This window comes from Kogia breviceps, chromosome 6, assembly GCF_026419965.1.
Source record: "Kogia breviceps isolate mKogBre1 chromosome 6, mKogBre1 haplotype 1, whole genome shotgun sequence".
Taxonomy (NCBI): domain Eukaryota; kingdom Metazoa; phylum Chordata; class Mammalia; order Artiodactyla; family Physeteridae; genus Kogia; species Kogia breviceps.
In genome coordinates, this window is record NC_081315.1 from 63,033,694 (window position 1) to 63,047,517 (window position 13,824).

A 13,824-nucleotide genomic window follows, 5' to 3' on the forward strand; every position below is an offset into this window, starting at 1 on the left:
CGATATACCTCCTCAAATGGGGGGTATACTCCTCTTGAATGAGGAGACCAGAGTAAGGTCAGGAATTAAACTGCCACTTAAAGTAACAATCTTTAGGATGTTCAGCATTACCCTCTAATCCACAGAATACCACTGTATTCTTTCCTACAGTTTATAAAACAGTGGTTAAGTCAAAAGGAACAGCCCACATTTTTATGGCAATATACTTTTGAATGACTTTACATGAAAACAAAGTTGTATTGCTTTTACTCAGAAAGTTGAGACCACAGTAGATGGCAATTCTATTAAGTTGGAAAGCTTGAGATTTTTACAGAATGACATTTCCTGACTTCGCTTAACACTAGGAGCAATTCAAATGGCAGAAACGCACATACACACACGTAACTAAAAATTGCAGTTTATATAAAATTACATTAAAAATGCAATTATAATTGCAGTGTCCTTGAATCACCTTTTAAATCAGTGAAACATAGTATCCTGTGGTGGACATCCTATCAAATACTTGCAACCTATAGCAATTAATTTCTCAGGTTTCTTTGTATTTAAATTTGTAAGATTAGCAAAGGGTCCAGTTACTGTCACCATTATGGAAAAGATGCATGGAAGAGAATGAAATAAATGCTCTGCTTATCCATGTTAGTATCCCAACGACATTTTAACTCTTAATCCCTAATCTTGTAAACGTAGCCATCAGACTACAGAATATTAACGTTAATCAACAAAACTGCTAATTAAGTTTCTTTCAGGGTAAGTAGCAACACATAGAACTTGCTCAAAACAACTCAGGAAGCATATTTAAGAATATACAGGTTAATGTTTGTCATAGGTACTTCAGTTTTTCTAAAAGACCTCAGACAATAATCTCTAGATGTAGTGTATTTCTTCAAAGTCATATATATCAAGACTTGACTGAAGAGTATGGATTTTGTTTAAAAAGCCTTTATTCATTTTTGATCAGGGAAAGGACAATCTCAATGTCAACTTGTCACCTAATCATAAATTTGAACTTACAGGATTCACTGCCCTGAAGACACTGCACCTACTGACTTTGACAACATAACTTAAAATGAAAATCTCCTTTCTGTTCCCTAAGGTTGCATGTTCAAAGAATCAAACAATCCCTTGCAATAGCCAACATTGGTACTTGGCCTAGGTGTAAGGTCAAATAACAAAACAGGAGCAAAAGGCCAAAAGCATTGCAACTTGATAGCCCAGCAAGTACAAACATCATCAGAACAAAGAAAGTTGCAGGCACCAAATAAAACAAGGCAGGTTCATTAGCATAAAAAAATTTACACTTGGTTGGTGAGGTCAACCATCCCACATGTGAACATGTATGCCAATCCTAACGGCTAACATGGAACCACAGAAACAAAAACCTTAAATTCAATAACTACACTTGAATGTAAAATTCAAAACTTGAATTTACCCAGGACATCCTCCAAAATCTAGAGCTAAAACTGTTTTTTTTAATGCACCAGATCTGTTGTAATGACATGACTTGGTCACACTTAAGATTTACATTAAGATTTAAGGGATACCTTTCCCCACTATTCCTTTTACGTTTGAACATGGATATGCTTAACTATTCAGCTCATGCACTAACTGCGCTAAAAATGATGAAACTCACTACCATGATTTTTTCTAAGAACTCACACCACGTAACAGTTAACACCCAATACACCTTCCTAAAAATGCCCCAACAGAAAACATTTTGTTCAGTTTGGTGCTTGCTGTGACATAATACCAACAGAATAGTATACAATTAATATAGTTACTCATCCACTACGTCGAATATTTTAATCTAACTTTTGTTCAAACTTTAGTAACTTCATACCTATTTGCCAAAATCCTTGTGTTAAATGTAACTACATCTGATATTCTTAAACTGTGGCTCCTATAACACAGTTCAAGTGTTTTTTCCCCTGGGTATATTTAGACAGTTTAATCAAGAAAACAAAGTTACGGTATTATGATTAGCCAAAGCTCTTTCTAGCAGACCACTGAATACAGCAAGTCATAACAAATGCCTTTCCAGAGACAAGAACAAAGCAAAATATTTTCTATTCATAAAAGGAGCTACCAGCATGCTTTGTGCCATTAAAAAGTTACTTTTCAAAATATAACCAGAAGACTTATGGTCTACTAGAAAGCTTCCACTCATCACAACACTATAACTACGCCACAGAAACTTTCATGACAAAGTCTCCAGATATACAAAGAGAAAACAACATTACTTAAAGGTATGTGGAAGCCTCAGTTAACAGGGAAATGAAGCCTGAGAACATAGAATACATCTAACAAAAAGAGAACAGAGTAGACACTGTAGCTGGCTATTCGTAAAGGACCACAGTTTCTCCCTATGGGTCAACACTCCCTACAAAATAAACTGTGCCTTAATTATTGCTTATTTAAAATTACACTTTTACAGAGCTATTTAGTACCTGACGCAGAAAAACAATCACATAAGGAAGCATTTATTTGAGGTTTAACACGAAATCATACAAATAAAATTTGTATAAACACAAATCCACGTTGAGTCGTAACAGATAGCAAAAGACAAAGTAAAAACAAAAACTAATTGGCGGCTATATACAGTTGGACACAGTTGTGTCTTGTACACTAGAAAGTCTTTTACAAAATAATCATCTTAGATCAACAGAAGACCAATCTTCAATGTCGTCCTGCAAGATGGGTTACTTTAGCAATCTCTTCCTAAAAACAAAAACAAAATGGCAATTAGATTTGTGCAACTCTGACAAGCTTTCAAAGGTCCACTTTCATGAATTGTTTTAAGTTCTCACTAATTAAAGATCACATGCAAATTCATTGGCAAAATGCAGTTTGGGTAATTAATAAATTCACCCTGGGGTTCCCAAATAATATTAAAGTAAAATTTACTTAGAAAATCTGGGAATGCAGTCTTCCCATATTCACAGGTTGAACTGTGTGCTAGGTTCAAGGTCTACTAGAAACATCTCTAGTAAGCCACGTAAAATGCTATTACAAACGTGAATTTCTAATAGGCTTGTATTGCAAGAAAACAAATTTCTGTGTGCATATGATCTTTAATTTATATCCCAGATTTTAAAGTTCTTGTTTTGGTTTGTAGATTTCACTATTAGCTATAAAAAGAAAAAGCAAGCATTAAATCTTACAAGAATGAACACTTAAAATGAGGCTCCACAATTGAAATACAACACTAAACAGAAGACCAAAATGATTAAGCTGTAAAAAGGCATTTATGTACTTTAACTCCTGTAAAAAACCATTTAAGTTAAGTTTAGACACTTAATCTTCAAAAAGATTAAAAAAGAAGCCAAAGTCTGAAGTTTTCCACTTTAATCTTTACGCTGGTACATGAAGTTGGAAGAGACCATACCACAGGACAGCGTTTTCTGGTGTATGCCTTGCGCTCTGCCCGCAACGTGCGACCCCCAGAGATAGACGTGGTCAGGGTGACACACGGCCTGCAATGAAGTTCCCGCTGGCGGGTACAAACAAGGTATAATGTCAGAGTTAGAAGACAACATTCCTGTTTTCCTTAAGTTGTACCCATTTCAGTACTTTACCTGTTAATAGTTCTAAAAAAGTTTAATTATTCCTCTAGACCACCTGGTACACAAAGCAAACAGAAAAACTCTTAAGTTTTTCTGTAATACTAAAGAAAGTGAGATAAAACTTTAAAGTTAAAGATCTATAGACACTTTAGGCAAAACAGGTTCATAAAGCAAGTAAAAAATTAACAATTTAGTAAAAACAGGCTACATGATATTTTGTTTTCACTTATTTTTCATTTGTCTATTGATCTTTAAATTAAATTAGAATTTCCACTGGTGTCTTGAACTCTTATACACACCTGTTTTCTCCAACGTCCCCTTTTAGTATGGCTGGTAATTATTTTGGTGATTGCCACCCCCTCGAGATGCCTTGCCGTAAGTGCTCTGTTGGCCTATTTTGAAAAAACAAAAAATTATGCTTAGCTTTTAATGAAATGATTTCACTATATTTAAAAACTTAAATATGCAAAATCCTCCACAGCAATTAAAATAACCAGATATTTTAAAAGTCATTATAAACTAGTCACACATCACATTCTAGAATGTTTGTAATGACCGAAGTCTATCAGTATAAGCCCCTATGACTATTAAATGTCTCAAAAATTTAACTCCAAACACTTCAAGAAATAGAAAACACCCACACACAAGTCTCAGAATGGGATTGTACTTAAAACACTGAATTTTAGTACCACTGGTTTATGAAATTAAGTTAAATATTCTTACCACTGTAGTCTGTATATCCCTGTCCATATCCATAGTTCCCATAGTTATACCCAGTATAATCATAGCCGCCATAGCCACTATAGTTTTGATCACCACCATAGGCACTATTGTAATTTCCATATCCTTGATCATAATAGTTATTAAATCCTTGGTTCCAGTTTTGGCCCTGACCTGAAACAATGCACAATGATTGTTAGGAAACAACGTCTGACCCCCAACCCTAACATAAAATGATGCATTCCTGTCCCTCACTCTGCAAATCTTAAAAAGGCAGAATGGATACCTAATATTGCTATCTGACCAAGAAAGTACTATTACAGTTGGCATAAAAAAGGGGGCAGAAAGTCCAATTGTGCCAGTATCAGGCTTCCTAAATTCAATGAAAAATCAGGACAAAGGAGAAGACAGTGTTTATCTTTAAAACAAGGACTCCTGCCCTAGAAAACCTATCACGCCAAAGTGTTCCATGTAATCTTAATTACATTTAATGGTGTTATTTCCCCAATCAGTAATGACACTGTCAAAGTGGCCATTGTTTGAAGAGGTGAAATCAGTAAAAACAAAAGCCCACCCACTAAGCTGAGCAGTTTCCATGTTGTAACAGTTTAAATTTGGCTTTACTTTCCTATGGGCATATTCATATTCCGCAGTTTATAGCTTACAGCACTGAGTGCCCAGGAATTAAGTCTCACCTCGGCCACGACCCCTAGTACCACCTCGTCCACCAGCTGCAGCACCTCTTCCTCCCTTTTGTTGTTGCTGTTGCTGCCTATATACCTCTTTGGGTTGTGCAACTTTGATTTCACACTAAAAACAAAATTTAAAAAGCAAACAGAATTATTACCAATATTCTAATGTCAAGCCATTATTTCCTTCTCAAAACAGGCTGAGAAATTTCACTTTAAGAAAAAAAAAAAAAGCACATTGCTCATTTACTATAATCAAAATGGCTTTACCTTCCCAGAACCAATTTGATGATATCTGCTTTCTAACAATTTCTTTACTGGCTCTTCGTCTGTATACGTAATAAAACAAAATCCTCTTCTTTCATTTGTTTTTGTATCCATGGGAAGTTCAATATTTTCAATCTGAAATCAAGATACACACTCAAGGTCACCCACTAATGGTAAAAAGCTACCAAGATGTTTTAGAATGCCACAAGTCCTTTTCAAGCTTCAACATAACATGTCATTCTAACAAAATACCTTCTGTATAAACTACTGCTTTATTATCCACATCAAACTAGAGTGATCTGTTTCATCTATGGAGCATTGAGAAGGGAGAATAAAACCTTATTTAATACCATTTCTTACCCCACAGATGCCACTAGTTAATAAATCCAAACCCTAACCACACCAAAGTATCCATCTTTTTGCTGAATTAGTTTCCATTAGACACTAGTTTCCATTATTAACACAGAAAACACTGATTAAGGTACGGTGACTGGAAGAGACTTGAGCAATAATTTAATCCCACCCTCATCCAACACTGAGTTTGCTCTGTAAGAACTGGGCCAGGGATAAACATTATATAAACATATCAAATGAAAATACACGTAAACGTAAAAGCAGAGCGCACCTCTCCAAAGGCTCCAAAATATTCTTTAATTTGTTCTTCTGAAGTATCTGGGCTCAATCCACCCACAAAAACCTTTTTAGGGGGTTCCTTCCCTTTTAAAGCTTTGGCTCTTTTAGGGTCTATCAATTTGCCATCCAGCTTGTGTTCTTTCATTTCCAAAACCTAGAAGACAGATTTATTTAATCTGACAACATACAAGCAACCCTCTGAACAATTTGCAAGAAACACACAAAAGCACCACAATGCAATACATGTTCCTACCTTATCAACACTAGCAGCATCTTTGAAAAGCACAAATCCAAATCCTCTTGATCTTCCAGTGACTGGATCTGTTTTAATTGTGCAGTCTACAACTTCCCCAAATCGAGACAAATATTCAGTCAGATCTTTCTTGCTTGTATCCCAGCTCAAGCCTCCAATAAACATTTTACTAGAAATAAAAGTTGTTTTTTAAGGTTAGCAGCAACTACAACGATTACTTAAATTCTGAAATTACGTTTACGAAATAAAACTATAAAATAAGCACGGGGAAATACATCCTGATGTACAAATAATTTAACCCGTTTACACACACACACGAACAAAAGACCACAAAAATCCCCAAGTTCCTCACTTATTCAAAACGGTGGACACCTTGCTCTCCTCACTGCACAATGCCAAGTTGAAACGAGGCCAACGATAGATACGTGGTAAAGATTGTTCCCGACTAGACAATCCAACTTTCTATACTGATCCCACACAACTTAGGCTCACCGTCTTCCTCAGCTATCAAGCCAACGTTCCACCTAAAGAACTCATCGTCACACGTACTGGGGATCTGGGTACCAGTCGCCTACAGGTTCCCAAACCAGGAGTTCCTTAAATCCTCCCCCTGAAAACTGCGCGGAACCGTAACACAGACACAATGAAGAGGCGGCTGCAGCTGCAGCAAGGGGCACAGCGAGGCCGGCCCCTCCCCCTCGGGCCCCACGCGCGCCTGCGCACTCGGGCCCCAGACGCCGCCGCCCTCCGCCTCCAACCCCTCTGCCCTTCCCCCACCTTCGCGGGCCTCTCGAGTCACCGTCCCCCCCCCCCCCGTCTCCTACTTTCCTCTTCCCTCCAATCTAGTGGGGCCCAGCGGGCACGCGGGGAATCGACTTGGGGAAAGAACAGGGGCAGCGCGCGGCCCCCGAGGGACGAAGGGGCGTATGCAGATCGCTGGGGGAGGGGGGAAAGAGGAGAAGCGTGAGGTACCCGTCATCCTGTTGATTCTTGCTCGCGTTGATCTTGGAACCCTCTGCGAATTCCTCTATGTTGCTGTACTCGTTCATGTCTTCCATAGCGGCTGAGTTGTCGGCCGGGAGGCGCTGGCGCGCAATCCGTGTCGCGGTAGCAGCGGCGGCAGAACGTTGTATGGAGCTGGATTTAAAATGGCGGCGGAAGAGATCCGGCCGCCGCCTGCGCCCTCCCTTTATAGCCGCCCCGCCCGCCAATCGGGAGGGCTGCTGGGCGGTGACGTGGCGCTGGGCCCGGCGCGCCCCCTGCCGGGCGGAGCTGGGAGCGAGCGAAGGGAGGAGCGGGGCGAGCTGCCGCGGCGCCCTCGGCCGCCAATGGGAGAGGCTGCGGGAGGCTAAAGTAGCGGGAGCGGAGGGGAACAATGGCGGCGGCACATGGGAAAGCCGGGGCGGGACCTCCATCGCGGCCCTTCCGCTGAGGAGCGAGGTCGCGGGTGAGGGGACGCGGGCTTGGGAAAAGAGCGTCAGAAGAGAAAAACGAAGGGGCGAAAAGTCCTGGGTCAAAAATCCCGAGCAGCGTCACAGCCCCTCTTGCCTTGAGAGCCTTTGTGTCTGGCGTCCGGTCCAGCCCACTCCCAGCAAAGAGCCGTCAACCCCGCCTTTTTCCGCCCTCGGTCCCCCAGTGCGGAGCTGCTGCTATCGATTGGCACCGGGGCCGCGCTGGTCCGGAAAAAGGCGGACTGCGCCCAGCGCCGGTGGCTGAGGCGGCTAGCGCGCCCTGCCGTCCGCCGCGCGCACGCGTGTTTTGTCCTCGAGCTGGCTGGAAGCAGCCGAACAGGAAGCGGGCGCGCGGCTGCCCCTCCGGACAGCTGCGCGGCGCGGGCGCCTCTTCCGCTGTCGCTACAGGCGCGCGGGCCGAGAGGGCGCGGCGGGCCTCCCTAGCCGATCGGCCGGAACCGGGGCCAACGCAGTCAGGCTGACCGGGATCCAAACGGCCTCTTTCGCTGGCTGACGGGAGGAGGGGCGCGGGCCCGGTCGGATTACTGTAAAAATGCAAAAGCGGAGGCAGTGGGCGGGGAGGGGGCTAGGTGCCGTAGAGGGCAAGGGGCACTCACATCCCCGGCGCGCCACTCGCGGGGCTCCTGTCTGCACGTGCCCCGGGCCTCTCCCGCTCGCTCAACCAGTCTGCGGAGAGCGCGCGCCCGCGCACCGGGCTCCCGCGTTCGCTTCTTTGTTCCCGCCCACGCGAGGCCCATTTTGACGGATCGGGTTAGAGGCCCTCTAGCGGCCAATCGACGTCGGCGCCATTACCTCTCCCCGCCCCATCGGAACCTCGCGAGGACCGCCCCTTTTCCCTGCCCACGTGGTCTAGGCCTCCAGGCCCGGGCAGCTTGCGAGTTCAAGGTCCCTGTGCTGCGGATTTCTCTATTTTCAGGGGCGCCGACGTGTCCTCTCCGCCTCGTGCGTCAGGCCGCGCGCGATTGTGCGCTCCGGGACTCTTTTCGGGGCTGTCGGAAGCCCAGCAGGTTGCTGGGCGCAGCCGGCACGGCCCTCCGCCCTCCCTACCAGTAGGCCGATTCTAGTAGTAGCAGCCGGTGGGGAAATGGTTGTGCTTTCGGTGCCCGCCGAAGTCACTGTGATCCTGTTAGATATCGAAGGTACCACAACCCCGATTGCTTTCGTGAAGGTGAGGGGCGGAAGGGAGCGGGGAAGTTACTTGTGCTTTAAAACAAAAATTTTAAACTATTGCAGACCTTGCACTAGAGACACGAGGCGTGGGAGAAACGGTGTGGCTTTGCAGCGGATCTCGGATGGGAGGAGGTAGTCTGCGGCGGATTGCGGGGATGCTTTTCCTCACCATCTTCACCTTCCCGCGTCCCTGCCCTCGGTTATTTGCAGGTGGGAAGGGATGGAGGTGGTGGTGAAGAAGGGCCGAGGAGAGCAGGTCCGCCTCGGCAAGGTGAAGCGTTGTGGGCGCCGCCCGCCGGGCAGGTGTGCGCCCCGTCGCCCCGCTGGTGAGCTTCCGCCTTGTGCCCGGTTGTACCTGGCGAGGCGGCGGCCGCGATCTAGTGATCCTTGAAGCTTCTAGTCTTGTAAAATGGGAAGGCTGAAGGATGAAGACTTTTCAGGTACCTCTGGTAGATAGGCGGTAATGGTTGCTCTTGGCCCTTTCTCACTCGCTCTTAGTGGCCGAAATGCACACTGTATGTTACTGGACTAGACTAGCAAACGTCTAGATAACGTTCATTTTCTTCAAAAAACAATGGAAGCTTAAGTTCTTACCAAAAGCCTTCCTCCTAGGATGTCAGTGCTAACCAACACTTGTCTACACCTAGTTCACAAACTTACAACTTTGCATTAGAGCAGGTTCCTTTTTTATATATATTGTATTTGCCAGGATAAGTAAATATCAAATATTAATATAATTTTTTAAAGAATTCCTCGGGCCTGGTCTTCTCCTTATTTGACTTCTAGAGGTTTAATATAAAAGTATTCACTAGAAGTGCTTGCGTGCAGTAATAACCGAGAAAGGAGGGAAAGTACAAAGTAGGAAAAATAATAACTGCTTTCTTATAGTTTACAAAGAAAAAAAGAATTCCTCATCTTTGTGGTTTATAGTTTACAAGTCACTGTCTCCATTCTGGTTTTCTCTTGCTTGCCACTGTTATCAGGAGACCAGGGATAATGACGGGACAGGTAGTTGTTATATGGCATATGTAGCCTTCTTGGAAAGTTGATTTAGGGAGTCAGATGCCTCATGCAAATCAATTTTGTGATAAAACATTATGTGTCTCTTTCACCTTTTTTACCCACTATGTCTTCTGTAAGATGACATGAGCCACTTCTTGGAATCTGTGTTTATGAAAGACTTATCCTGAGATCTTTCTGAGAATAAATAATGCCTTGATGATCTAAATAGATTTTTTGGTTTTGTTCCTTTGGTTTTGTTTTTGCTTTTGGCCGCGCTGCATGGCTTGCGGAATCTGAGTTCCCCGACCAGGGATCTAACCCAGACCCCTGCAGTGGAAGCGTGGATCCCTAACCACTGGACCTCCAGGGAATTCCCAAATAGATTTTTTTTTTTTGGATTTGACACCAGACTGCCCAAAAATGATTCGGGGTCTTGTTTAAAGGGTAGTTTCTTGTGCCTTGTTCTATAATCTGTTATTATTTTTATTAATATTAATCTATTACAATATAATTATCTGTTAGTTTGTTATACATTAATTTATCAAAACCAGTGTTTCTAAAAGTATGTTCAGAACATTAGGTTTGTGTGGCTGTTTATAGTAATTATGCATAAAAGGTTTCCATTATTAAATCCACTTTGGGAGAATGTTCTATATGTATTCAACCAGGTTTCTTTATTGCACGCCTTCTCAGTGCCTTTATATCCTGAACACACTTGCACACACACACGCATTGTGAGCCTTCAAGAGACTAGCATGTCACAAATTTATTTGAACCAGAAAAACTTTTAGCAGAGTATCTCTTATCTTTTTGAACACCTTTTAAAGAGATGCTAAGTTATATCCTTCTTGGACCTCTGAGCATGGAGCTGGGAATTGGGAGATGTTTATTCTACTTGGGCTTTATTAGTCACATTAGGTGTGTGAACTTGTAGCCCTCCTTCCTGTGGAATGGTATAAGGAAACATTGAGTAATGTATACCTGCAGCTTGTATACTTGACTCATCCTCAAAAACTTGGTGAGGTGTGTGTACTGTTTGCATTTTACTGATAGGAAACTAAGGCTCTGAAAAATTGAACAGTATGCCTGGGATTTGAAACCAAATTGTCTGACTCACCAACTCTTACTCTTTCCATTATTGCACTTGATCTCTGAAATGGGAACCACAGTGCTCGTTCCATTTTCTTTGCCTGGCCTTGTGGGTGTTAAATGACACAGCTGGTATGAGAGCATTTTAATCAGTAAGAAGTACCATAAAAGTATATGGCAGCAAATTTCAATATATACCACCTCTAGATGGTAGGTATAAGAGTGAGCCCTTGGAACAGAATAACTATAGTTGAATCTCACTTTATCAGAGGGGTTGCATCTACAGTCAGCGTACACTGTGAAAGTTGAGTATTTTCAAAAATTGCCCTTGAACTACCCTTAGGAAGTCAGTTCTCTTTGGAGATTGATTCTGTCTTTCAGTAAGTCATATGCAGCCATTTTTCCTTCAGGGTTGAAACGTATCCCTGCTTCTTCCTTTGAGTATCAGAGGAAGTTGGTTTGGGATTAGGTGATGTAGATGAAAAATATATTGTGTCAAACTTTAGCCTCACAATGAACCATTCATGCTGTAAGAGACACTGAGGAACTGAGACTGTCCAAGGGAACAGAACACCTTCATTGAGTAGAATGGCAGACAGATTGCCAGCACTGGTTATGTTTTTTTTTTTTCCCTTTCTCTCTCTCTCTCTATCTCTCTCTCTTTTTTTTTTGGTGAGCACTTAGAGTTGAATGTGTATATGATGCAACTTAACTATATAAGATGACACTAACAGTCCTGGATGTCTTATGGGATACCATAGAATCCTCCCAGTTTGGGTGCTCTGAGGACAGGCTGTTGCTCTGTCAGGGCAGCCTTCAGCCTTTGGGCTCTGGGCAACGATAAACAATGTTTTTACTTCCTGCTATTATGTCTTCTTTTCTTTGGTTAAATTTCTAGAGAGGGAAGGGTTGCTAGCTTGGATCATCTAGTCAATGTCACAACCAGCTAATTAATTTCTCATATGAATCAACTGATGCCTGGAGGGATGTCTTTGTGAAGATCGTCACATGTGTTGGGGACAGAGCAGCAATAGATGGTTCCCAATGCATGTGAATCCTCAAAGCCACCAGCCCACTGCCGGACGTGTGCCTCTGGAGTTTCTTTTCTTTTCAAGTGCTAACTTTGACTCTCTACAGTGGTGATCTCCCAACATTTTTTGGTCATGTACATCATCAGCAGAATTGGAACAGGCACTACCAATAGAATTTATTGTGTACACATATTACTGTACTATTATTAAGTTATAAAGTAAATTGGTATTTAAAGATGAGATTTAAATAATAAGTGTAAATGAATGTTATTGTATTCACTTCCCTTCTCCCCTTGAATCATCTTGCATGCATCTCACAGAGCCACTGCTTGATTTTTGTCCGTGTGATGTAATATTCATTTTCTGACATTGTATTATTCCAGTGTTTTTAGTCTGTAAGCTATGAAATAACACCATTACCAGTCCTTGTGGTTATCCTATCAAGAACCTTGAACTATTGTTTTTGAGTTGGAGAAAATGGTGTCTTGTTTCTGAAAATGCTCTATAATTTGGTGCCTTTCCTGTCATTACATGTCAAGTTAGTACATGTAACAACAGTTGTGGCAATTATGTTCTGTGAAGTTACTGTGAACGCCATCTTAGCAAACACTGAATCATTGCCCCTAGGGAAAATGCAGGGTTTGGTTCCTGTGAGCCTCTGCACAGCATATTTGTCAACTGATCAGTACATAACCTTGTTTTATGTGTGTTTCTGTTTGCCTTATTTAATATATATCGTTGATCCATTAACATTGAACTCACTGCCAGTAGTGCTATAGCTTATGCTTTAGCGAAGCTTATGTAACACATGTGTTTTCTCTGTAAGGCAGCTTTCTTGCCTTTAGGAACACTAGACAGCACTTTGCTTGGGGACCATTTTAAACTGCACACTCACCAACAAAAAGCACAAAATGCGAAAAATGTAGCGCTAAGTAGACCTTGAAAAGGATACTTGTTTAAAATATGAGAGATGAAATAAGAAGGCAAAGCATCACATACTGGGAACGTGTGCATCTGGTTTTTCACAATTTTAGCTGTTCTGCTCATGTATGTACCTGTTCTAAAAAAATTGGGAAAGTGCAATGAGTTATGATTTGGGGGTTACAAATAAATTTTATTGAGTAGGAGAATTTGCAAATACAGAATCTTTAAATAATGAGGATTGGCTTCATAGAGTAGTATTTATAAGGATGGGCTTGCAAGTCTTGATTAGCATTCTGGCTCTTCCCTAAAAGACTTACGGCAAGTTAATGTCTCTGGGTCTAGGTACATATTCCCTCAACTGTACTTTGGGGATATCAACCTCATAAGGCTACTGTGAACATTTAATGAATGTTTAGCCCTTGAAAAAATCTTTATAAAAATATGGGCTTCCCTGGTGGCGCAGTGGTTGAGAGTCCCTCTGCAGATGCAGGGGACATGGGTTAGTGCACCGGTCCGGGAAGATCCCCCATGCCGCGGAGCGGCTGGACCTGTGAGCCATGGCCGCTGAGTCTGTGCGTCTGGAGCATGCGCTCCGCAATGGTAGAGGCCACAACAGGGAGAGGCCCGCGTACCGCAAAAAATAAATAAATAAATTTCCATCAATATTTCATCCACCATCTCAACAAATCTTGTCAGGGAGTAGTTGGCAGGGGCAGTAGCAGGGGCGAGGGCATGTTTTTCACTTATGCCTTAGGAAAACTTTTTGTGCTTGGAAATAAAATCTTTGTAATAATTTAAAACCTCTCATTAACTGAAAGTATGAATCTGATTAGAACATTTGTCCCTAAAATTAGTAAGTGGGTCATGGGAGTACCCTTGCCAATGGCTCTTTATATCTGTGCTTCTCAGACTTGAATGTGTTTACAAATCATCTAGAGATCTGTCTAAAATGTAGTTTCTGATTCAGAAGATCTGGAATGGAACTTTTTTTTTCATTTTTTATGACATTTATTG

At 42.2% G+C, this 13,824-nt stretch overlaps 2 protein-coding genes across 6 annotated transcripts in view; one reads left to right on the plus strand and one right to left on the minus strand.

Moving 5' to 3' along the window:
- Positions 1–923: 923 nt before the first annotated feature.
- On the minus strand, positions 924–8,341 carry HNRNPDL (heterogeneous nuclear ribonucleoprotein D like). Of its 4 annotated transcripts, XR_009336323.2 has the most exons (9): positions 7,095–8,322; positions 6,123–6,291; positions 5,862–6,023; positions 5,240–5,371; positions 4,976–5,090; positions 4,284–4,454; positions 3,860–3,952; positions 3,383–3,487; positions 924–2,715 (listed from the first exon to the last, which is right to left on the minus strand). XR_009336323.2 is itself a non-coding variant. In XM_059067536.2 (8 exons), the coding sequence occupies exons 1-7, from the start codon at positions 7,535–7,537 to the stop codon at positions 3,882–3,884; spliced, it is 1,263 nt and encodes a 420-aa protein (XP_058923519.1). In that variant the 5' UTR covers positions 7,538–8,341; the 3' UTR covers positions 924–2,715; positions 3,860–3,881. The 4 variants fall into 4 exon arrangements, 2 of the variants coding, with proteins under 2 accessions (XP_058923519.1, XP_066892022.1); XR_010841039.1 differs by lacking the exon at positions 4,284–4,454 and having other exon boundaries at positions 7,095–8,308; XM_059067536.2 differs by lacking the exon at positions 3,383–3,487 and having other exon boundaries at positions 7,095–8,341.
- The window catches only part of ENOPH1 (enolase-phosphatase 1), a 36,576-nt gene continuing 30,513 nt past the window's right edge, over positions 7,762–13,824 (plus strand). Inside the window, exon 1 of one of the 2 annotated variants that reach the window (XM_059067541.2) lies at positions 7,762–8,762. In XM_059067541.2, the coding sequence (XP_058923524.1) occupies positions 8,679–8,762 (84 nt within the window). In that variant the 5' untranslated portion in view covers positions 7,762–8,678. The remainder of the gene's footprint in view (positions 8,763–13,824) is intronic. The other variant, XM_059067542.2, reaches the window with a different exon arrangement.